The sequence below is a fragment of the Bufo bufo genome, chromosome 1 (assembly GCF_905171765.1).
Source record: "Bufo bufo chromosome 1, aBufBuf1.1, whole genome shotgun sequence".
NCBI lineage: Eukaryota > Metazoa > Chordata > Amphibia > Anura > Bufonidae > Bufo > Bufo bufo.
The window spans coordinates 5,697,885-5,723,843 of record NC_053389.1 but is presented as its reverse complement, the minus strand read 5'-3'; the positions used below and the strand labels follow the sequence as shown (position 1 = coordinate 5,723,843).

General features: G+C 47.4%; 1 protein-coding gene across 3 annotated transcripts in view; it reads left to right on the top strand.

Moving 5' to 3' along the window:
* The first annotated feature begins 251 nt into the window (after positions 1-251).
* POU2F2 (POU class 2 homeobox 2) overlaps positions 252-25,959 on the top strand; it is a 38,727-nt gene continuing 13,019 nt past the window's right edge. The window contains exons 1-14 of one of the 3 annotated variants that reach the window (XM_040419788.1): positions 252-331; positions 6,066-6,125; positions 9,201-9,235; positions 9,316-9,357; positions 10,217-10,381; positions 18,675-18,863; positions 20,294-20,399; positions 21,166-21,257; positions 21,415-21,561; positions 22,291-22,432; positions 22,508-22,656; positions 22,784-22,960; positions 23,343-23,406; positions 24,138-24,710. In XM_040419788.1, the coding sequence (XP_040275722.1) occupies positions 304-331; positions 6,066-6,125; positions 9,201-9,235; positions 9,316-9,357; positions 10,217-10,381; positions 18,675-18,863; positions 20,294-20,399; positions 21,166-21,257; positions 21,415-21,561; positions 22,291-22,432; positions 22,508-22,656; positions 22,784-22,960; positions 23,343-23,406; positions 24,138-24,304 (1,563 nt within the window). In that variant the 5' untranslated portion in view covers positions 252-303 and the 3' untranslated portion in view covers positions 24,305-24,710. Of the gene's footprint in view, positions 332-6,065; positions 6,126-9,200; positions 9,236-9,315; positions 9,358-10,216; positions 10,382-18,674; positions 18,864-20,293; positions 20,400-21,165; positions 21,258-21,414; positions 21,562-22,290; positions 22,433-22,507; positions 22,657-22,783; positions 22,961-23,342; positions 23,407-24,137; positions 24,711-25,959 lie in introns of those variants that run through there. The other 2 variants (XM_040419785.1, XM_040419790.1) reach the window with 2 other exon arrangements.

Here is a 25,959-nt window from a genome sequence, read left to right as displayed (position 1 = left end):
TAGACTATGGGGTCCTCCATACAGCGGCTGTTTACTAGGTTCCGTAGTATCCGAGACACAGAAAGGTTCCCTATAACACAGCGGGGGTTTGTCTGCTGAATGTACATCTCGCCGTGGGAGATTTACCCACAAGATGAAGTAGCATTGAGGATGAACCTAGCCACTCATTGGTTAATGCAGGGAGTGTGGCAGATTCAGGGTTAACAGCGAATGTGGGAGGGTTAGTTCCTATATGTGTCTCTGCTTCACGACTTTCTTCTATCTCCTGTGACCTCCACTCGTCTTCAGCTCCCACTTCTCATCATGGTGATCTCTAATCACTGGGCAACAGGTGAGACGAGTACTGGAGGGGTTAATGTGGGCAACAGGTGAGATGAGTACTGGAGGGGTTAATGTGGGCACAGGTATATGGTACTGGAGGGGTTTACGTTCGCACAGCTATACAGTACTGGAGGAGTTAATGGGGCACAGGTATACAATACTGGAGGGGTAATGGGGGAACAGGTATTTGGCACTGGAGGGGTTAATGTGGGCACAGGTATACAGCACTGGAGGGGTTAATGTGGGCACACTGGAGTAAAGTGTGGGCAAAAGAAAAAAAAAACATCATGTGTTGGATGGGTCGGGATTAGGTGGCTTGTAGCCATCACCTGCATCTATACATCATAACTCTCTGTGCAGCAAGTTACTGGCCTCCTGTCATCCCCTGCCTTCTTCACGTGATGGCACCTTAGTGTCCTCACAACCTGAAGAAGAGTCACCGGGATCCATGAGCTCATGAATAGCAAGGACTCTTCTCCGGCAGTCAGGACTCTTCTCCAGCAGCCGGGACTGTTCTCCGGCAGCCAGGAATGTTCTCCGGCAGCCAGAACTCTTCTCTGGCAGCCAGTACTCTTCTCCGGCAGCCAGGACTCTTCTCCGGCAGCCAGGACTCTTCTCCGGCAGCCAGGACTGTTCTTTGGCAGTCAGGACTCTTATCCAACAGCCAGGACTCTTCTCTAGCAGCCAGGACTCTTCTGTAGCAGCCAGGACTCTTGTCCGGAAGCCAGGACTGTTCTCCGGCAGCCAGGACTCTTCTCCGGCAGCCAGGACTGTTCTTTGGCAGCCAGGACTCTTATCCAACAGCCAGGACTCTTCTCTAGCAGCCAGGACTCTTCTCCGGGAAGCCAGGACTCTTCTCCGGCAGCCAGGACTCTTCTCCGGCCTGGGCTGGGATGACTCTGCAGGTTACTTTCTGATATCCTTACTGAGGATGATGAGGGCGAGAGTGCTGCAGCGAGCAGGGCAGAGTGTAAGTGAGTGGGCATGACAATACTGGCAGCATGCTGATAGCATGACAACTGTGCAACCCCAGCTCGATGGGAGGTGTCAGGACTGCGTGTATGTCGTGCTGATGTCTAAGACTGTGGCACTACAGTCTCCACCACCTGCAGACGTTGTGTATAAGTCCTGAGACCAGCTCCGCCAACACTGAAAGGAGTGCGGTGCACACGTGAATGCAGTTTCTATTCAAAATGCTTTATACATAGTTAAAGGGCCGCTCTGGGTCTATTTTAGGAACAGCCTGCCAGAGTTCACCATATCCAGCATAGCCGGATCCAACGGGTGTCTGGCCTCTTTCCAACATAAATGCAGGGTTTCGACTGGACAAAAGTCGTGCATATTTTTGTCCGGCCAAAAGCCATCATTTATGCCAGAAAGATCCGCCACTACAATGGGATCCGGCAGTTCCCGCCATTATTTCTAAATGCTAAGGTGAACGTAGCCTGAAAAATGCTTAAAGACATGCACACCTTCACCTGTATAAATCTAAGTATTGTTAAGCGTTAAAGGAATGCGCACCAAAAAAATTTTCATTTGGTCTTTATTAAAAATGTTCAGCTGTTTCTGAGATACAAGGGTTAAAAATCATTCTGTTTGCAGGCTGTGACTTTTTTTGTTTTTTTTTTAAATCCTGTCAGCTGACGGCTCATGTAGAATTTAAAGTGAGCTATAATGAGGGTTTATGAGGGGAGGAGATCAGAGATAAGAGCTACACATGAACCATCAGGTGATGTCATTCAAATAAAACAGACTGTGACAGCTTGTAAACACACTGATGTTTAACCCTTGAATCTCAGAAATGGCTAAACATTTTAATAAAGACCAATTGAAGAAATGATTTTAGCTAAAAATAAGTAAAATGTAATCATAAAAAATGCTCCTGGAGGTGTAGATACGTTATATTACTTATCCTGTACTGATCCTGAGTTACATCCTGTATTATACTTCAGAGCTGCACTCACTATTCTGCTGGTGCAGTCACTGTGTACATACATTACTTATCCTGTACTGATCCTGAGTTACATCCTGTATTATACTTCAGAGCTGCACTCACTATTCTGCTGGTGCAGTCACTGTGTACATACATTACTTATCCTGTACTGATCCTGAGTTACATCCTGTATTATACTTCAGAGCTGCACTCACTATTCTGCTGGTGCAGTCACTGTGTACATACATTACTTATCCTGTACTGATCCTGAGTTACATCCTGTATTATACTGCAGAGCTGCACTCACTATTCTGCTGGTGCAGTCACTGTGTACATACATTACTTATCCTGTACTGATCCTGAGTTACATCCTGTATTATACTCCAGAGCTGCACTCACTATTCTGCTGGAGCAGTCACTGTGTACATACATTACTTATCCTGTACAGATCCTGAGTTACATCCTGTATTATACTCCAGAGCTGCACTCACTATTCTGCTGGTGCAGTCACTGTGTACATACATTACTTATCCTGTACTGATCCTGAGTTATATCCTGTATTATACTCCAGAGCTGCACTCACTATTCTGCTGGTGCAGTCACTGTGTACATACATTACTTATCCTGTACTGATCCTGAGTTACATCCTGTATTATACTCCAGAGCTGCACTCACTATTCTGCTGGTGCAGTCACTGTGTACATACATTACTTATCCTGTACTGATCCTGAGTTACATCCTGTATTATACTCCAGAGCTGCACTCACTATTCTGCTGGAGCAGTCACTGTGTACATACATTACTTATCCTGTACAGATCCTGAGTTACATCCTGCATTATACTCCAGAGCTGCACTCACTATTCTGCTGGTGCAGTCACTGTGTACATACATTACTTATCCTGTACTGATCCTGAGTTACATCCTGTATTATACTCCAGAGCTGCACTCACTATTCTGCTGGTGCAGTCACTGTGTACATACATTACTTATCCTGTACGGATCCTGAGTTACATCCTGTATTATACTCCAGAGCTGCGCTCACTATTCTGCTGGTGCAGTCACTGTGTACATACATTACTTATCCTGTGTTATATCCTGTATTATACTCCAGAGCTGCACTCACTATTCTGCTGGTGCAGTCACTGTGTACATACATTACTTATCCTGTATTGATCCTGAGTTACATCCTGTATTATACTCCAGAGCTGCACTCACTATTCTGCTGGTGCAGTCACTGTGTACATACATTACATATCCTGTACTGATCCTGAGTTACATCCTGTATTATACTCCAGAGCTGCACTCACTATTCTGCTGGTGGAGTCACAGTGTACATACATTACTTATCCTGTACTGTTCCTGAGTTACATCCTGTATTATACTCCAGAGCTGCACTCACTATTCTGCTGGTGCAGTCACTGTGTACATACATTACTTATCCTGTACTGATCCTGAGTTACATCCTGTATTATACTCCAGAGCTGCACTCACTATTCTGCTGGTGCAGTCACTGTGTACATACATTACTTATCCTGTACTGATCCTGAGTTACAGCCTGTATTATACTCCAGAGCTGCACTCACTATTCTGCTGGTGCAGTCACTGTGTACATACATTACTTATCCTGTACTGATCCTGAGTTACATCCTGTATTATTCTCCAGAGCTGCACTCACTATTCTGCTGGTGCAGTCACTGTGTACATACATTACTTATCCTGTACAGATCCTGAGTTACATCCTGTATTATACTCCAGAGCTGCACTCACTATTCTGCTGGTGCAGTCACTGTGTACATAAATTACTTATCCTGTACTGATCCTGAGTTACATCCTGTATTATACTCCAGAGCTGCACTCACTATTCTGCTGGTGCAATCACTGTGTACATACATTACTTATCCTGTGCTGATCCTGAGTTACATCCTGTATTATACTCCAGAGCTGCACTCACTATTCTGCTGGTGCAGTCACTGTGTACATACATGACTTATCCTGTACTGATCCTGAGTTACATCCTGTATTATACTCCGGAGCTGCACTCACTATTCTGCTGGTGCAGTCACTGTGTACATACATTACTTATCCTGTACTGATCCTGAGTTACATCCTGTATTATACTCCAGAGCTGCACTCACTATTCTGCTGGTACAGTCACTGTGTACATACATTACTTATCCTGTACTGATCCTGAGTTACATCCTGTATTATTCTCCAGAGCTGCACTCACTATTCTGCTGGTGCAGTCACTGTGTACATACATTACTTATCCTGTACTGATCCTGAGTTACATCCTGTATTATACCCCAGAGCTGCACTCACTATTCTGCTGGTGGAGTCACTGTGTACATACATTACTTATCCTGTACTGATCCTGAGTTACATCCTGACTTATACTCCAGAGCTGCACTCACTATTCTGCTGGTGCAGTCACTGTGTACATACATTACTTATCCTGTACTGATCCTGAGTTACATCCTGTATTATACTCCAGAGCTGCACTCACTATTCTGCTGCTGCAGTCACTGTGTACATACATTACTTATCCTGTACTGATCCTGAGTTACATCCTGTATTATACTCCAGAGCTGCACTCACTATTCTGCTGCTGCAGTCACTGTGTACATACATAATGTCACAAGATGTATATCACTAAAGCATCTTTTGTGTGGACATGAATCCAGCAAAGAAATGCTGTGAAGCTTGCAGAATTGTGAATGCAGCTCTGAAGTACAGTGCAGCCCGCAGCAGTTTGATGCAGTATGTGCAGGGAACAGTCAGTTATCTGCAGAGCTGAGAGCCTGGGTTGCAGACTGTCAGTGTAATGTCGATGGGCGGATGACACAGGAATAATATTGTAGTTGGGGCTAAATGGAGAACTGTACGAAGCGGCGCTCGTCATTCACGGATCTCCTAACTCTGCACCTGCAGAATAGTAAATAAGATGTGGCGGCTGTATGTTATGTAAGCGTGTACGGTACGTGTGTGCGCGGGACGCTGTTTCTTCAGTACAGTGTGTATTTTTAGGTTATTTTTCAGTAAATTGACTGCTAGCAGGGAAACCAGAAGCAGAAGTGAGAGCCGACCTCAGCCTCCCGAATCCCCACGACCTCTCTGCCCGAGTGGTGTGAACCTGGGGACGAGTAGATATAATGGTGCCGCTTCCTCAGGGCTACCGCAGCGCGGTTGGCATAATGGCCGCAAGTCTTGTGGACATTGCCTCCGTTTGTGTTCCCTATTTCATCAGTCTGTATTCATGAATTCACCGGTTCCCGCGGCGCGCATGTGGTAACGGGCGCGCTGGGATTCTTATTACAGGATCTACCTTTTATTCCCCATTTTCTGAGCTTTTGATGTTTTGGCGCAGTTTTTTGAGCATCGTACACGGTGTAGAAATGTAAGGATACTTTGAAAACTGGAAGCGAAGAAGTAATAGGAAGAAAACACAGGAAAGTCGCGCTCTTCTCAATGCCTTCGGCCCTTCCGTCCGCTTTATTATTAGTGGCTATCTGTAATAGGAAAGGGAAGCAGCCGGGGGCTGTCTGTAGAGGAGGAGCACAGGCATGAAATGGTGGCATGCGGAGACCACATGTGGAACCATCAGATTCATCTTGTTCTGTAAGTGGCGCAGCGGCATTGCTGTGAGGGGTTTACATCCCATATGGGGAGCGAGGCCAGCGCTCATAATCACGTATGTTCCTTCGCAGGGGGATGGCGGATGTCAGCTGACCGTGTCCTATGTGTATCTGCTCGTCTGTATATACTATGTCTGTATGTCCGGTTCTGATCAACCTTCTCACTTTCTCTCTACAGAAATAAGAATGTCTAAACCGGGACATCTCGGCAAACTGCACGCAGAAGGGGGAGTCTCAGGTAATGATGACAGATAGCGGGTGCTGCCTCTTCTCATGTGTGTGTCACCATCTTGGAGATCATTCCTGCATGTCAGACTGCGGAGGCTGCCCGCTCAGTAAAGACTATACAGTTGGCAATCAGGAAGGAATATTGGTGCCGAGGAGCCGCCAGTGCGCCAGTCTGCCGTGGCCTGGGCATTCAGACACAAGTGATGGCCACTGAGCGGCAGCAGCAGTTTTTAATGGGGTTTCCCTGTTAAGGCTGCGGACACCTTTACAGTGTTTTTTATTGATTTTTGGGATAATAACATTTTTGTAAAATGTTGCCCCTTTTATTTCTGCAGCCTCTGTCTTATACAATTCATAGCATCCTGCAGAAGGCACTATGTGATAAATCCATATGTTTGCTTGTCTGACCTTTTTCTGTGCTGATTTGTGACCAGATCTGTGACCTGCGCCCCTCTCGGTTGAAGCAAGGGGTGTCCAGGTTTTTATAGACCGTGGGAGTCTCTCACCGGTATGACACATTGAGGAAATCCTTTCCTGTATCTGGTCCGAGTCTGCTGTGTGCAGTTCCCGCAGAGTGTGATGAGATGTGTGATGGGAAGCTCTTCTGCCGTGTCTTACATTGTGTAATTAGGAAGTTTATCTTCTGGGGCTTTTGGTGGCACTATTGCTGACTGGCCGTATCTCATCTATCCTCATCGCCGTACAGATCAGTGGGTGGATAGAATAATTGGGGGTTGCAGACTTCTAATCTCTGGACATCCGCATATGACTCTGCGAGCTCATTTGTGAACATCCATACTGAGTCTGTAGCTGCATGGAGGTTGTGCAGATGCTGGGAGGTGGTTGTCAGTGACAACTGAGCAGAGAAGGCAAAGATGATGTATTATGGTCCTTACCTACACAGCCCTCACGGAGCCATGATGCCTTCTGCCCCAGTCCTTGAGATTATGTGATTGCTAGGTCCCGGGTAAGTGCATGAGCGGCTTGGTGGTAGCATTGTGTGTGAACTCTCATATAGTAAAGAAAGAAATGTGTCTGGCCATGAAGGGGGTAAAACGGGTTCAGGACTTCCGGTAATGGCTGGGGGTGCTCATGTTGGAGAAGTCTTGTTTTGTTGTGATGAATAGTATTGTAACGGTTCTCCTAGCACCCTGACTGGGTACCTCCATTGATGGATGCTCCTAGTGCTTCCCGAGGGCTCCAAGCACTCCGCTCGACACCATAAGCACTGCCGACCCCACGAACCGCCGTAGCTTGGTTGGGATCTCGTCGTCTTCTACCCACCCTGGACCTACGACAAGGCTTCCAGGTTCCAGTGGGTGAACCTCTCTTCTTTCAGAGAGCGGTGCAGGAACAAGCTCTTGCAAGAGCTAGGGATTATACTCAAGAGTATAATGATTATAGCATTCCGTAGAGTGTAGTTTTCCAATTACCCAAACATGAGCCCAGACATCATGAAGAGTAGAACAGGACACTTTAATGAGGCTACATGCCAGCCTTTTATGCAGGTCTCCCAGCAAGGGACCTTGTGGAAGATTGAGACAGTTTTTACATAAACCAATCACATGCAGGTACAGGCAGAAAACACCCACCTGTGATACAATTAACCAACACTGTGGGATAATGTAATCACTCACAGGCAGAAAGCACCCACCTGTGATACAATTAACCAACACAATGGGATAACATAATCACTCACAGGCAGAAAACAACCCACCTGTGATACAATTAACCAACACAATGGGATAACGTAATCACTCACAGGCAGAAAACACCCACCTGTGATACAATTAACCAACACAATGGGATAACATAATCACTCACAGGCAGAAAACACCCACTTGTAATACAATCAACCAACACAATGGGATAACGTAATCACTCACAGGCAGAAAACACCCACCTGTGATACAATTAACCAACACAATGGGATAACATAATCACTCACAGGCAGAAAACACCCACCTGTGATAAAATTAACCAACACAATGGGATAACGTAATCACTCACAGGCAGAAAACACCCACCTGTGATACAATTAACCAACACAATGGGATAATGTAATCACTCACAGGCAGAAAACACCCACCTGTGATACAATTAACCAACACAATGGGATAACGTAATCACTCACAGGCAGAAAACACCCACTTGTAATACAATCAACCAACACAATGGGATAACGTAATCACTCACAGGCAGAAAACACCCACCTGTGATAAAATTAACCAACACAATGGGATAACGTAATCACTCACAGGCAGAAAACACCCACCTGTGATACAATTAACCAACACAATGGGATAACGTAATCACTCACAGGCAGAAAACAACCCACCTGTGATATAATTAACCAACACAATGGGATAACGTAATCACTCACAGGCAGAAAACACCCACTTGTAATACAATTAACCAACACAATGGGATAACGTAATCACTCACAGGCAGAAAACACCCACTTGTAATACAATCAATCAACACAATGGGATAACGTAATCACTCACAGGCAGAAAACACCCACCTGTGATACAATTAACCAACACAATGGGATAACATAATCACTCACAGGCAGAATCAACCAACACAATGGGATAACGTAATCACTCACAGGCAGAAAACACCCACCTGTGATACAATTAACCAACACAATGGGATAACGTAATCACTCACAGGCAGAAAACACCCATTTTTCCCTTTCCCCCCTCTAGAATAATGAGCCGGGGGGGGGGGGGGGGTCTCCATAGTTCTGGGTCCATAGGAAGGAGGCTAGCCCTCAGGCCTCTCCAGCAGCCCCAGTGACGGTTCAGTCTGTCACAGGTATCCTTCCATTTTCTTCTACAAGAGTTGAGGATGGCGTTCATTGCTCCAGGTAGATGTCTTGGCCATCTTTGGTGAGATCTCAGCCTGTCCATATGAATGCTGGGTGAATATGTCATGTTCAGCGGAATCGGGGAGAATGCCCATAAATGTGGCATCCATCAGATTATGTTGTTGTGGCTTGCCTCCTATAGGGGGGATGTGGCAGCTCTGGGGATCGTAGATCTTACTGCTGCTGATAACCTGATTATTCATTGTTTTTCAGATGGTGAGAGGAACGGCGCAGATTCTCTCCATGAGGTAAGGCTCGTTCTCCGCTCCACCTTCGTTACACATCTCATGAGACTTTCGATGCTCAGCCCCTGTTTTTCTTCTTCCAGGTGCAGCAAAGTAAGGGATCTCCCTTCTCAATGTCTCCAAAGGTATGTAGCCTGTTACCGACGGCTCTGTGAGGTGACCAGACACATTCGACCAATGTTGGATGAATTAGCCGATTTTGGCAGGACCGACCAAGCATCTAATTTCTACGAGGGTGTTCCGAGTCTCCCCTGAGGGCAGAAGTTGGGGGAAGGAAGCAGTAAGCTGGCCCGGTTCTTCTGTTCTCAAGAGTGAGAAGCCGAGGCCAGAGTAGTCGGGAGGGTCATGTGTATGGGGGATGTGAAGGAATGGCTGTCCGTCTGATGGCCTTTTGGCTGACAGCTTTCTGAATAGTATGGTCTCCTTTGGGGGTGGCTCCAGATAAGCATGTGCCACAGTCACGCACATCTCTATAGATTAGTGTCTCCAGCACTTTGGCTCTCCAGCTCTTCCATGACTACCACTCCCATTTTGCCCTGACGGACCACACCTGGAGCTGTAATGTCAGCACAGGTGTAAACATAGATTCAGTATGATGCGGTCTGGGAGGCCTGTGTGTGCTTGACTGACATTGCACGTACGTCAGGGACACGGCAGGGGAATCCCCGCGCCCGTTGCAGCCTTGCACCCGCTTCCTGACTTCTCTCTTCATTTTCTAACTTCCCCATTTCCCCCGTTACCGTATTTCCCTACAGACCACAGTTCTGTATATTCTGTTCATCAAGTATTTCCCCAAACCTCCATAAAGTGCTGAATCTGAACTGATTTAAAGGAGAAGTACAATCTACACTTACAATCAGTCAGTGCTTTACTAATGGTTCCCTTCTTACGGCCTTTGACGGTCATATTATAAGTCTACATCCGTGTGAATATATACCTTACCTTTGCTTACTGTGCATATGTCATTCTGCCTTTTCTATGTAGATTACAGATGAAGAATGTGGGGAGCGGTCCCCATCCCTTCCTGGCACACCAGTTCCCCCAATGCCTTCTGCTCCTCCAACCCCACAGGCCTCTTCTGCCCCTCAGCAACCACCTACCTCCCTTCCCCAAACACAGCTCCTCCTTGCTGGCAGCCAGCTGGCTGGGGTAAGTTCCACCTCCCGTCAGAGTATTGTTTGTGTTGCGTCATTCCTGAATTTATTGGGGGAAATTGTGGTCCTTTGGTGCTGAGAGCTGTGGACCCCCATGTGGTCCATGTCTGCCTTCACAACCATAATGTTTCTATTTCCCAATGCAGCTCAAATTAACCTTGAAGCTATAATCTGTCATTAAAAATGTCCTATTGTTTTGCTAACACAGCTCCTATGAATACCTGTGTCTCCATGGTAACAGACTACAAACAAACCCTGTGTAGTCTGACCCTGCCGTAATATGCTCTTCCATCTGTCTTCTGCTTCTTCCGAGTCTGTGAAAAGTATGTTAGCTTAAAGGTAGTGTTGATCGAGCACCAAAGTTCTCAGGTGTTCGGGTGCTCAGGTCGAACACCTCGGGATGCTCAATGGAAGTCAATAGGAGAACCCGAGCATTAAACCAGGCACCCCTGCTCTGAAGAGGGGAGGGTGTCTGGTTCATAGGAAAAGGTCAGACATTGATGGAAACACCACCGAAATGGTTCGGGAACAGTATGGGGAGGACGTCTGGATGCATCTTGGACTCCCAGGACGCTGCTGGTTCCGATGTTGTCCGAGTAGTACGCCACTTTTACAGACTGACAATAATACGCACAAAACCGAAGATAAAATCTATTTTAGAGGAAAAATTGTTAGCAGAACCAATACAAATGAACCACCGATGATAATTGAATATGTGTGACACTGAATCAATAAATACCAAAAACAAGACACACATATAATATAATGATATATTTTATTACAAAAATTTCACAATACACATAAAATAAATATAAAAGTTAGCAGCAATGTTAGAGGTGTTATTACACTGGATGTTCCCCCTGAACCCACCGGGTCCGAAATGACACAAGAAAAGGGACATATGAAGTCCCAAATTACTGGTACAAAGTACACTATCTAGTAAGCGACACTATATCCGGACCTAGCTATTGCACAGTAATAGTATAGTTGCCCATATGGTTAATCCAAGCGGATCAGAGTCCACAAAGAGACCACATCTTTAACATATAATAATCTAATGTCTGATGTTATAACTGCAACCAAATAATATGTAATATCAATATTACATACTGCTGGAGTGTCATACAGACTGGTAGTGCAGCGGAACCACCAACCCCAACGCGCGTATCGCCTATGCTTCCTCCTCTCTAAAACATTAGGGGCGAGTGCCTGCTGCTGAGCTAACCATTGAAAAAATTATGGGCGAGGGCCTGCTGGTGAGCTGACCCTGTAAAACTTTAGGGTTGAGGGCCTGCAGGTTAGCTGACCCTCTACAAGATTGTAGGTGAGGGCCTGCTGGTGAGCTGACCCTCTAAAACATTATATGCGAGGGCCTGCGCGTGAGCTGACCCTATTAAAGATTGTAGGTGAGGGCCTGCTGGTGAGCTGACTCTCTAAAACATTACATGCAAGGGCCTGCTGGTGAGATGACCCTCTACAAGATTGTAGGTGAGGGCCTGCTGGTGAGCTGACCCTCTAAAAGATTGTAGGTGAGGGCCTGCGGGTGAGCTGACCCTATAAAACATATGCGAGGGTCTGCGGGTGAGCTAACCCTCTAAAACATATGCGAGGGTCTGCGGGTGAGCTGACCCTCTAAAACATATGCGAGGGTCTGCGGGTGAGCTGACCCTCTAAAACATATGCGAGGGTCTGCGGGTGAGCTGACCCTCTAAAACATATGCGAGGGTCTGCGGGTGAGCTGACCCTTTACAATATTAGGGGCGAGGGGAAACTAATAAGCATGTTGATATGATACAGTTATACAATGTTCCTATTGTTAGTATAGTGATTAGAACTGTATATATGTGTTTACTTACAGTTCCACCAAATTGCAAGCATACAAACTGCTCATACCAGATCATAAGCAATTGCATACTGCAAACTAAGTTGAGCAAGCAGAACTATTAGTTAGACCTCTCAGAGAGATCATAAAGTGCTTAAATAACTTAAAGTGACAGTACAGACACTGAAAAGAGAAATATATCCACCATTTATGTTGAATGACAAGATTGAACAGTTGAACCACCATCTTATGCATACCGCCATTTTATGATATCTTTTCAACACGTGTTTTGTACACGGACTATCTGCTGCGGAGGCGGCAGTGTTATATATAAAGAAAAGTTGAAGTTAATAAAGAAGTTATTTCAAGCATTTGTTTTGCTCTTTAAGCCTACTGCTTTCCATAGAACGGCGCTAGAGGAATTACAGAGTAACAGACAGTCTGGTTAGACTAAAAGTCAGAGATATCAGAATTCTTCTAATGCCACAGCGCAAAAGCCACTTCATAGTGCTGCACCTGCCACACAGCCGAACTGCTGCTGTCAGTCACAGCAAAGGGGCAGGGAAGGGGGCGTGGTTACCTTGACTTCAAGCATGACTAGAAAACAGAGCGTGCACGGGATAACAAAAACTGCTGAACGAAAAACTCCCAGGTACTGCTGGCGGCTTGGGATGGTTTTTGGAGGTGACAGGTTCCCTTTAATTGTGAGCAGTAGTGTTGAGCGCGAATATTCGAATTACGAATATTTATCGCAAATATCGCAACTTCGAGAATTCGAGAATATTTCTAATATAGTGCTATATATTCGCTATATCGAATATTCGTCATTTTTTTCCATCTGAAACCATGATTCCTCCCTGCCTAAATTGCCTGTGGGACAATGACGAATATTCTAAAAAACTAATATATAGCACTATATTCTATAGTGTTATATATTCGTTTTTGACCCACTTCGCATTACGCGACTTTTACATTGCAGATTTTTCGCAATCGCAAAATAATCTCGAATATGAATATTCGTAAATATGTGACGAATATTCTACCACATATTCACAAAATATTGCGAATTCGAATATGGGACCTGCCACTCATCACTAGTGAGTAGCGAGCGTTTGAGTAGACACAGAAGTGGGATGGTGATGCTGATAATAGCGTTATCGCCGCTCACCATCTGTGTTGATTCCTCAGAGTTTTTAGAACCTCACAGAGGTCAGACATCCATGCCCACTCCTTGCTTGTGAAGAGCGGAAGCTGACTGGAAAGGCGACGACCATGTAGCAGCTGGTATTCCACTACTGCCCTCTGCTGCTCACAAATCCTGGTCAACATGTGGAACATCGAGTTCCAGTGCGTGCTCACGTCGCACAACAGTCAGTGAGCTGGCAATTTCCAGCGCTGCTGCAGCGTTGACGGACCGGCGGAAGCTGTCGATGACTTGCGGAAATGGGCACACACGCGGCGCAACTTCACCAGTAGCTCAGGCAAATTGGTGTAGGTTTTGAGAAACTGCTGAACTACTAATTTGAAGACATGGGCTAGTCATGGGATGTGTGTGAGCTTGCCGACCTCCAAAGCCGCCACCAAGTTACGGCCATTATCAGACACAACCATGCCTGGTTCTAGGTTGAAAGGCGAGAGCCACAGCTCAGTCTGGTCCCTTATCCCCTGCCGCAGCTTTGCGGCGGTGTGCTGTTTGTCACCTAATCAGATCAGCTTAAGCGCGGCCTGTTGCTGCACGCGATAATTCTGAGGTGGAAGTGGAGGAGGAGAAGTGGGGGTTGGAGCCACTAACGTAGGTGGTGACGGAAACCCTGATGGTAGCACCTGTGCCACCCCAGGGTACGACTATCTCTCGGCCTCCTCAACGTTCACCCAGTGTGCCATCAGGGAAATTTTGCGTCCCTGGCCGAAAGAACTTGTCCATGTGTCAGTGGTTAAGTGGACCTTCCCAGTAACTGAGTTGGTCAGGGCACGTGTGATGTTACAGACCACATGCTGGTGTAAGGCGGGCACCACACACCATGAAAAATAGTGACGGCTGGGGATTGCGTAACGAGGGACCGTCGCCGACATCAGGCTGTGGAAGACCTCAGTTTCCACAAGCCTAAATGGCAACATTTCCAGGGTCGGTAATTTGGAAAGTTGTGCATTTAGTGCTATGGCCTGTGGGTGGGTGGCTGGGTATTTGCGCTTGCGTTCAAATGCCTGGGGTAAGGACAATTGAACACTGCGCTGGGGCATGGAAGTGGATGTGGTCGCTGATGGTTCTTGCAAAGGTCCAGGTGCAGGGCGGGAGGCATCCGGGCCTGCGCCTTGGCCAGCACGGTAACACAGGGGAGAGGAGGCAGTGGTGTGACCCGCAGACACAGATTGTGGACCCAGGCGTTCGGCCCACCTATTACGGTCCTTTGATGCCATGTGGCGGATTATGCTGCTGGTGGTGAGGTTGCTAGTGTTCACGTCCCTGCTCATTTTTGTATGTCACAGGTTGCAAATTACAATTCTTTTGTCGTCCGCACTTTCCTCAAAAAAGCCCCAGACTGTGGAACACCTACCCCTTGGCAAGGGAGATTTTCGCATGGGTGTGCTCCGGGGAACAGTTGCGGGCCTGTTTGGTGTGGCCCGCCTTCTCCCTTTTGCCACCCCACTGCCTCTTCCAGACTGTTGCGGTGCTGCGGATCCCTCCCCCTCTGTACTGCTGTCCTCGCTCAGCTTGCCACCTTACCAGGTTGGGTCAGTGACTTCATCGTCCACCACCTCCTCTTCCACTTCCTCACTCTGCTCATCCTCCTGACTTGTTGACCTAACAACAACCTCAGTTATTGACAACTGTGTCTCATCCTCATCATCAACCTCTTGAGACATTAATTGCCGTTGACTTATTGGCAACTGTGTCTCATCATCATCATCCACCTCGAGAAACACTAATTGCCGTTCCCCACCATCATCTTCTTGTGACTGTAGATGCTCAAGAGTTTGGGAATCAGGGCACAAGATCTCATGCCCCTCTTCAAGTGTGCTTGTCGACAGGGCCCAAATGAAGGAATGACGCTGAAAAAAGCTGTTCGAAATATCCGACTGTGGGATCTCTTGTTTGCCAGGACTCTCCATGGTGGGAGGAAGGAGGATCAGGGTGAGGATTGTGGTGCTTAACCGACTGGAAGCATTATCTGCTGCAATCCAACCAACCACCTGGTTGCACTGGTCTGACTTCGAGAACGTTGTCTTGTGCCGCCCTGCAAACTGGGACATGAAGCTAGGTATCGTAGATGATTGTTTTTCTTGTGCTCTGGCAGCAGGCACAGTTTAAACGCGCCCAGGGCCACGGCCTCTACGTGCACCATCAGCATCACGGCCACTTCCCTGTCTTACTGCTCGCCTTGTTCATATTAAATGTTATATATGCTTTAAGGTATGTCACACGTACAGTAGCGTAGGATTTGTAAGTGTATGCTCAAAAAAATGAAAAAAGGTATTTGGGATGTGGAAACGTCACACAGGAAATATACCGCAGATAGTCGCTGATGTCAGCAGCGGCTAATAAAAAATTACAGGGAATGTCACAGGTATTTGGGATGTGGAAATGTTACACAGGAGAAATACCGCAGATAATGTCACTGATGTCACCAGTGGCTTATTAAAAATTACAGGGAATGTCACAGTTATTTGGGATGTGGAAACGTCACACAGGAGAAATACCGCAGATAATGTCACTGATGTTACCAGTGGCTAATTAAAAATTACAGGGAATGTCACAGGTATTTGGGATGTGGAAACGTCACACAGGAGAAATACCGCAGATAATGTCACTGATGTCAGCAGCGGCTAATAAAAAATTACAGGGAATGTCACAGGTATTTGGGATGTGGAAATGTTACACAGGAGAAATACCGCAGATAATGTCACTGATGTCACCAGTGGCTTATTAAAAATTACAGGGAATGTCACAGTTATTTGGGATGTGGAAACGTCACACAGGAGAAATACCGCAGATAATGTCACTGATGTTACCAGTGGCTAATTAAAAATTACAGGGAATGTCACAGGTATTTGGGATGTGGAAACGTCACACAGGAGAAATACCGCAGATAATGTCACTGATGTCACCAGTGGCTTATTAAAAATTACAGGGAATGTCACAGTTATTTGGGATGTGGAAACGTCACACAGGAGAAATACCGCAGATAATGTCACTGATGTTACCAGTGGCTAATTAAAAATTACAGGGAATGTCACAGGTATTTGGGATGTGGAAACGTCACACAGGAGAAATACCGCAGATAATGTCACTGATGTCAGCAGCGGCTAATAAAAAATTACAGGGAATGTCACAGGTATTTGGGATGTGGAAATGTTACACAGGAGAAATACCGCAGATAATGTCACTGATGTCACCAGTGGCTTATTAAAAATTACAGGGAATGTCACAGTTATTTGGGATGTGGAAACGTCACACAGGAGAAATACCGCAGATAATGTCACTGATGTTACCAGTGGCTAATTAAAAATTACAGGGAATGTCACAGGTATTTGGGATGTGGAAACGTCACACAGGAGAAATACCGCAGATAATGTCACTGATGTCACCAGTGGCTAATTAAAAATTACAGGGAATGTCACAGGTATTTGGGATGTGGAAACGTCACACAGGAGATATACCGCAGATAATGTCACTGATGTCAGCAGCAGCTAATATAAAATTAGAGGGAATGTCACAGGTATTTGGGATGTGGAAATGTTATACAGGAGAAATACTGCAGATAATGTCACTGTCCGCAGCAGCTAATATAAAATTACAGGGAATGTCACAGGTATTTGGGATGTGGAAACATCACACAGGAGATATACCGCAGATAATGTCACTGATGTCAGTAGCAGCTAATATAAAATTAGAGGGAATGTCACAGGTATTTGGGATGTGGAAATGTTATACGGGAGAAATACCGCAGATAATGTCACTGATGTCAGCAGCGGCTAATATAAAATTACAGGGAATGTCACAGGTATTTGGGATGTGGAAACGTTACACAGGAGAAATACCGCAGATAATGTCACTGTCAGCAGCGGATACCGCCTACGGAAAAAGTACACTGGATGTGACAGATATTTTTGGGATGCGCACACGTTACACAGGAGATGTAGCCTAACTATTGCACGCTATTTAGGACTTTTGGGTCTGTAAAGTTTTAGCAATTTAGCGCAGGTTGCGCTAAAAATATATATTGCTGCTGCCACACACAACAATAGTCCTTAAAAGGACTTTTGGGTCTCTTGACAAGTTTTTAAACTTAAAAAAAAAAAATTTCACTTCCCTTCTTCTGCACAGGTCTCCCTGACTAACACTGAGCCGAACACGTGTCATCGGCTGCTATATCGCACCCGATGAGGCGTTCCGGCCAGCCAATCACTGCAATGCCAGTAACCAACATGGCTATGGCATTACAGTGAGGGCAGTACTTATCTGCACACAGCATGCTCGATCAACACTACTTAAAGGTGGGAGAAAATGAGGAGAGCATGGAAGGAATTTATTAAGACTGGTGTTTGAGTCTCAGGAGTAAGAGGCATCAAATTTATGAAGAGGCGCAGCCCTGCTAATAAATATGGCACCTCTCGCTGGCTATGAGCCATGACAGATTGCATTACAAATTACCCCAGTGTTTGGTGGAAATTTTAGTAACTCTTTTGGGCTGATTGAGGCCACGCCTCTCCCACTATGCCCCACCCACTTTTCATTTCACTTTTAAAAATTGATGGGGAAAGGGTTGATGTTTTTTTTCTCGCAAAATGTGACTTGTGGAAAAATTTTATAACTTTTATATGACTGAAAACTGTCATAAATAGATTAATAAGTTACCCCTGTGACGGCAGGGTCAGACTACAAAGGGATTGTTTGCTGTCTGTTACCATGGAGACACACAGGTCGGCATAGGAACTTTAGAGACAAAGCGATAGGATATTTTGCTTCATGCTTCGTGTTGGTTGCAGATGTGGAATAAGCCTTTATTATGCCCTGCATGATGGTCGGTGTCACAGGCTGCGTTCAGGATCTCCATCGGAGATTCCATTTACAGTAGTGGAGAAGAAGGTCTTGAATGTGGGACTCATTCAAGACCTTCAGTTGGACATGATGCCGGCCCGTACCCCTGAACAAAACCCATTATATTCTACGTGGGCTGTGTTCTGACTCTGCCACCTGTGTTATTATGGTTGTCCTGCTCCCAGAATGGACATGGATGGGCAGATATTGGGGAACCTGCAGGCTCTTATGGCCTAATGCTCAGAGTCTGCCCCTGAATGCAGTAGGGTGACCCCGTTTCTTCACGTCTCCTGCATGTTGTGTGCTGTATGACTACGTGTTTGCTGCTTTGCTCCATTCAGATGACCGGTTCTCACTTTTTTGCTTTCTCTCGCCCCCTTTCTCTTCTGTTTCTGGTGCCCCTTTGCTCCTCTCCTCCCGCTGCAGCTCACTGCACTCCTCCCTGCACAGCAACAGTTGCTTCTCCAGCAAGCTCAGCTTCTCGCAGCCGCTGTCCAGCAATCCAACGCCGCCGCCAGCGCCTCCCAGTCAGGGTCTGACTCCCATTCTACCCCCAACAGCCAACAGCAACCCCACCAACTTGCTTTGTCCCAGCCCATCCACCTCACTGCACAGGTGAGCAAGGCCATCATGATGTGATTGTATATGGTAACGGAATCGCGTCCACCGGTGAAGACTGAGCTAAAGGTGTATGATACTGCAGCAGGTCCGAGGTGAGGTGGGGTCCAGGGTGCTAGGGGCACTTTGGAGGGAGAAGGAATGGAAGAGCAATGTGCCCGTGTCCTCCATATTGACTAGCATGACAGAACAGCTGTGGGTTCATATCCGGCGTCTGACATTTATTTTCATGTTAGTGCTCGCTGTTATCAGTCATCTGTGTCTACCCGGCAGGTGACAGGAAGCCGCCGCGTGCAGGAACGGTCCCCCCACCAGGCTCTATCTTCTCTTCTTACAAGCGCCTGAGCCCGGTGCACATCTATTATTACTATTCCTTCCCTTGTAAAACCCCCTGACACATGGCTGACGGGTCTTATCTCAACGGATCCCCAGGGTTCCTCAAATATAAGATCGGTGGAGAATGAGACCGGACCCCAGTTACTCAATATAGCAAACATAAAGTCTCTGCTGCTCCTAACATGGCGGTTTGCAGCAGTACATCCGATTATCTTAACGCCCTCAGCCCCAGAGAGGAGATCCATAAACTTAAAGGGGCAGTCTGACTCCAGCAAATGGCTTTTATCATGTAGACAGAGTTAATACAAGCAGAGAAGTAAGGGCCCCATAGCAAGGATCAGACCAGGCCCCCCCCAGACAGGACTGAGGGCTTTCTGCCTAAACCCTTTCAGTGACCCTTGTCCTCGGGGTAGAGTCCTGACCAAGTGTTCACCTCGGAGTGATCCCAACTAAGACTGGGCCCCCTCTTGCCCTGCGCCCCATAGCAGTCGCATTGGTCTGGCGCTATGGTATTGTATGTGCCTTGTATTCACTGACTCTACGTGATAAATGCCATTTGCTGAAGCGAGAGGACCCCTTTAAGGGAACCTCATAATAACTGGGGAACGGACAGGACATTTACCTGGTGACCTCCTGTTCATCTTCCTGGGCTCCTCTTCTATCATCCAAGATGGCCGCACCGCTTCTTCTCAGACTACCTGATGCATACTGTGTATTGTCAAGCCCTGATCTCGGATTGGCCAGCGCTGCTCACCTGAACAGTGTTGACCAATCCAAGACCAGCGCTGGACAACAGGAAGTGTCTTAGACTACAATACACAGTATGCATCAGGTAGTCTGAGAAGAAGCGGTGCGGCCATCTTGGATGAGAGAAGAGCAGCCCAGGAAGATGAACGGGAGGTCACCAGGTAAATGTCCTGTCCGTTCCCCAGCTGATGTGAATTTTATTTCTTGACGACAATCCGTGAAGCATTGAGGTGACTTGGGCCTTTTAGTTCTAATCCCGGTGGTTCACTGTTCTCGGCAGACATACTGATCTGCGTGTGGTTTGCATCTGCTAATCTGTACTTCCTGTTCTCCCGATTCCGCAGGATATCCAGCAACTGCTGCAGCTCCAGCAACTGGTCCTCGTTCCCGGGCATCATCTCCAGTCCCCAACACAGTTCCTGCTGCCCCAAGCGGGGCAAGGCCAACAAGGTGAGGGCCTTTATGGCAGTTTGTGTCTGACAGCCCGGGGGTGTCACAGCGATGGGGAATCTAAATCCACAGCACGTCCTTTCATTCTGCCCAATTTACACCATGGATTTCCGATATGAATGCACAGCAAAACGGTGAAACATCCTCACGGAATACATTTAGATTGTGCTGAAGATTCACCTTATTCTTGGAGAAAACCTAGCACTCGCACATAGAAGTGAACAGAGGAAGGCACGCCTGCGCGGCTTCTCCGCTTTCACAGCGGGGCCCCATTCTGCAGATTGGAGCCGTTCTGAGATATTTAGAGCATCTCCTAATGACCCGCCATAAGTGTCCAGATGTTACAACCCCTTTAAAGAGAACCAAAAACAAAGCACTAGTATACCGTCATACAGCTGCCCATAGCAAAACCATCTGTAAAGTATAGTAAGTGAAGACCTACCTTACCGGCAGCGAGCCCAGCTACCTTACACCTAAGAACCTGAGGATGGTACACCTCGCTTCACTGCGCATGCGCCTCGGGGTGTGCACAGTGAGCAAGGCGTCCTGTCCTCAGCCCCACACCAGGTGACAAGATGGACATTTGCAGAGAAGCATTTGGTTTGAGCGGTGACACACTGGCATTACATGGCACACACAATGGCACTGCTCTCGGTACGATATGTCGGTAATATTTCTAATGTCCTATTGTGGCCAGCACATGGGGTCATAACTCAGGGTATTGTGTCCTACGTGTTCATAGTCTGATTGCCTCCGTCTTCTCCAGGCCTCCTTTCTGCATCAAATCTCTTCCAGCTACCTCAACAGAGCCAGGGGAATCTCATCCCGGGTCAGCCCAGGCCTGGCCTTCCCTCTCAGGTGAGTGTCGGAGAGCGTGGCTGCTGCGGGTGATATTTCTGTACTTCCAGCACATCCTTGCTGTCCGATCATCCGTCCGCCATAGTGAAGCATTGCCCCCTGTATGTGCAGTACATACAAGGGTAGAGTCGCTAAGACGTCTGCTGTCTCTTTTTAGGCTGTGTCCCGTCCTGGACACCAGGACCCACCAATATTGTCACACACGGAAGCAGCGTCCCACCCTGAGGAGCCCAGCGACTTGGAGGAGTTGGAGCAGTTTGCCAGAACCTTCAAGCAGCGTCGGATTAAACTCGGATTCACTCAGGTAGTTTTGGAGTATAACGTGTGGCGGCTGCGCTGCTCATGGTTTTGGTGAGGCCACTTTCATACAGTGTTTTTAGCATTGTCCGTCTAGACAGATACCTCTGATGTAGGTCGCTCTACGGCCATATAATGGCATCTGCCCCCCATATGCTCCTTGACAAACCACATGTACCGCACAGTATTTGTTTTCTGCATTTCTGCTCCATGAAGATATACGTTTACGTGCTGATTTAGCGTACACTCCCTTCACTGTTGTTCATCTGCACAGCGCCCCCCCAGGACCACCTGGCTTTGCAGGGAACTGCAGTACATTTCCATTAAAGTGAATGGGGTCGGTATCAACTTCCAGCACAGGACAGGGTGGCCAGAAATGCTTACAAGAGGACGGAGTGCTTAACCCTTCATTCTTATTCTTGGTGGGGGTTCACAAGGTTGGACCCCCACTGCCCATAAGCTGATATATTATCACTTTATAAGATGGGACTAATCCGACTGTAGATAAGGCAGGCTCACGTCGCACTGCGGGGTAGATCATGGAGTGTATGGTAACAGGTGAGTACGTCCTAATGATCGGGGCGTGTGTGATACTGTAGGGGCTATGGTGTATATGGCAGGTTGTGTGGGGATGATGGATGACAGACCTCCCAAGTGTCCCTCTTTCGGACTCATGTCCCTCTTTTTGACCAGGAGGTGGTTGGCTATCTGTAATGAGGGTCTTGATGTTTGACAGGGGGACGTCGGCCTGGCCATGGGAAAGCTGTATGGCAATGATTTCTCTCAGACAACGATCTCCCGATTCGAGGCACTTAACCTGAGCTTCAAGAACATGTGCAAGCTGAAACCATTGCTCCAGAAGTGGCTGAGCGATGCAGGTAAGGCGGCCAAGGCTGCGGTGCAAGGAGCGCACTCACCATTCACTGTGGGTAACCCTGATCTCTTCCCCCCAGAAACAATGTCCGTAGACAGCACACTGCCGAGCCCCAACCCTCTGAACAGTCCTGGGGGAGGCTATGAAGGGCTTCCTGGTCGTAGACGGAAGAAACGCACCAGCATCGAGACCAATGTGCGCTACGCACTGGAGAAAAGTTTTATTGCGGTGAGATATGAGCGTACGCTCTCACGGCGTGATGGTGACGTGGTCAGCCTCTGGGATTGTCACCACACGGGCCGGCGGCTGCTCACTCTTCTGTTCTTCTATGTCTCATCTCTTCATCCCTGTGCAGAACCAGAAACCTACCTCTGAGGAGATCCTGGTGATTGCTGAGCAGCTGAACATGGAGAAGGAGGTGATCCGCGTGTGGTTCTGTAACCGCCGGCAGAAGGAGAAGCGCATCAATCCCTGTAGCAGTATGCCACTTATTCCCTGCCAGGGCAAGGGACAACTGTATGGGAGCCATATGGTAAAGATGCCTCGATTCCCTCCCCCCACTCTATGAGGGACCTGTACACTAAATGCATGGCACGCAATGGGCATCTGACCACATTCGTCTTCTTCTCACTTTCTGCTGCAGACATTTCACTTTATATGTGATGTTTTCCCAGATCTTTGTGATTTCACCTGTGACACCGTCATACAGACCCGACCATTGTGGCCCAGTAAGCTTGTAGTTGGCTGTCCATGGTTCAGCCTGTAATGTAGTGGTTATATGGCAGGAATCTGAAGATCTGTCTGGCCTGTAGGGCCCTGCCGCCCCCCAAACATACCCTCGGTTATCCCTCCTGTTTCTGTCCTCATCCACCCTGCACTCTCTCATATTGCCTCCTTTCCTTGGTCCTCTCCAGGTGTCTCCCCCGGTGTCTGCCCCCACGATCACTTCCCAGGCTTCCAGTATTCTCAGCACAACAGGTAAACGGACGCATCTCACGTGTATATATATATATGTATCTGCTGCCTTCCTCCATCATTGGTGTCACCGTTGTTATAGTAACGCATGGAATGCTGCACTGCTGTGATCTCACTGGTATGTACTGGTGTCATGTCATGGTATGTACTGGTATGCACTGGTGTGACCTCAGTGGTATGTACTGGTGTGCTGTGGTGTGATGTCCTGGTATGTATGGTACGAGTCACTGATATGTACTGGTATGACCTCACTGGTATGTTCTGGTATGACCTCATTGGTATATACTGGTATGACCTCACTGGTATATACTGGTATGACCTCACTGGTATGTGCTGGTATGACCTCACTGGTATGTTCTGGTATGACCTCACTGGTATGTTCTGGTATGACCTCATTGGTATATACTGGTATGACCTCACTGGTATATACTGGTATGACCTCACTGGTATGTGCTGGTATGACCTCACTGGTATGTACTGGTATGACCTCACTGGTATGTACTGGTATGACTTCACTGGTATCTACTGGTATGACCTCACTGGTATATACCGGTATGACCTCACTGGTATATACTGTTATGACTTCACTGGTATCTACTGGTATGACCTCACTGGTATGTACTGGTATGACCTCACTGGTATGTACTGGTATGACCTCACCGAGTTGTCGTATGCACATTGCGGTGTCCTGGTGATTACCTAACCATCCGGCCTCTGTAATCTCTTCCATGTAGTGACTACCTTACCTTCCGCAGTGGGGTCTCTCATACATCCTCGTCCACCCTCCAACACAGCGCCCCCATCTGCCACCCCCCCTCCAAGCAACAGCACAAGTGCAAGTCCCCAGAGCAGCACCCATTCTGGGCTCAGTCTGACAGGACTCAGCCCCAGCGCAGGGTAAGTAGTGAACTGGGAAGGTGGCATCGGAGCAGATGGCCGCTCTGTGCACAGCATGGCACTTCATGTATGTTAGACCCGTCCCATGTGACAAGCTGGTGGGAATTTCCGGATGATTATGTATTATGGACGGCGTCAGTTTGGCACTAAATAGTTATTGGAGATTGTCTTTCCCATCTTATCCATATTCTTGGTCTTGCAGGGGCACAGTGCTCGGGGTCAGCCCGGGGTTGAACCCAGCCCTCATGGCTGGAAACCCACTGGCCACCATCCAAGGTTTGTAGGACAGGAGGAGTCGCATGGCCTCTCACATTCATAGCATGCGTCATCACATTCGTATTGATGGACTGTGACGTTTCCATCACATTGCAGCCGTACACCACATCTGTGAACATGGCGGCCGCCTCACATGTGCACATGCTGGACTGAAAGAGGGAAGCAGCTGGGAATCCCATAATCCTCAGCGCCCTGAAAGTGCCAACATTGATAATCAGCAGAATTAAAGGGAATGTGCCCTCAGAACGTGCCCCACTGCTTAAAGACATTGACCCCTGTTCCTTAGAGATCACTTCTCAGCAGTCATCCCATGATCATCACAGGCAGGATTAGAATGACAGATATCACCTATATACTGTACATACACATGTGGACATAATTGTCTGCCCCTTCCATTAAAGAAAGAAAACAGTCATAGAAAATCATAAATGAGACTGCTTGCCCATCCCCACAGGTCACAGAGCATGCTCACTATACTCTCCCATAGAAGTCAGTATTTGGTGTCCACAGCTCCCCTCCTCCCTCCACAATGACCTCTGCACAGGTCACAGAGCATGCTCACTATACTCTCCCATAGAAGTCAATGTTTAATGGTCACAGCTCCTCTCCTCCTTGCACAATGACCTCTGCACAGGTCACAGAGCATGCTCACTATACTCTCCCATAGAAGTCAGTATTTGGTGGTCACAGCTCCCCTCCTCCCTCCACAATGACCTCTGCACAGGTTACAGAGCATGCTCACTATACTCTTCCATAGAAGTCAGTATTTGGTGGTCACAGCTCAGCTCCTCCCTCCACAATGACCTCTGCACAGGTCACAGAGCATGCTCACTATACTCTCCCATAGAAGTCAGTATTTGGTGTCCACAGCTCCCCTCCTCCTTGCACAATGACCTCTGCACAGGTCACAGAGCATGCTCACTATACTCTCCCATAGAAGTCAGTATTTGGTGTCCACAGCTCCACTCCTCCTTGCACAATGACCTCTGCACAGGTCACAGAGCATGCTCACTATACTCTCCCATAGAAGTCAATGTTTAATGGTCACAGCTCCTCTCCTCCTTGCACAATGACCTCTGCACAGGTCACAGAGCATGCTCACTATACTCTCCCATAGAAGTCAATGTTTAATGGTCACAGCTCCTCTCCTCCTTGCACAATGACCTCTGCACAGGTCACAGAGCATGCTCACTATACTCTCCCATAGAAGTCAGTATTTGGTGGTCACAGCTCCCCTCCTCCTTGCACAATGACCTCTGCACAGGTCACAGAGCATGCTCACTATACTCTCCCATAGAAGTCAATGTTTAATGGTCACAGCTCCTCTCCTCCTTGCACAATGACCTCTGCACAGGTCACAGAGCATGCTCACTATACTCTCCC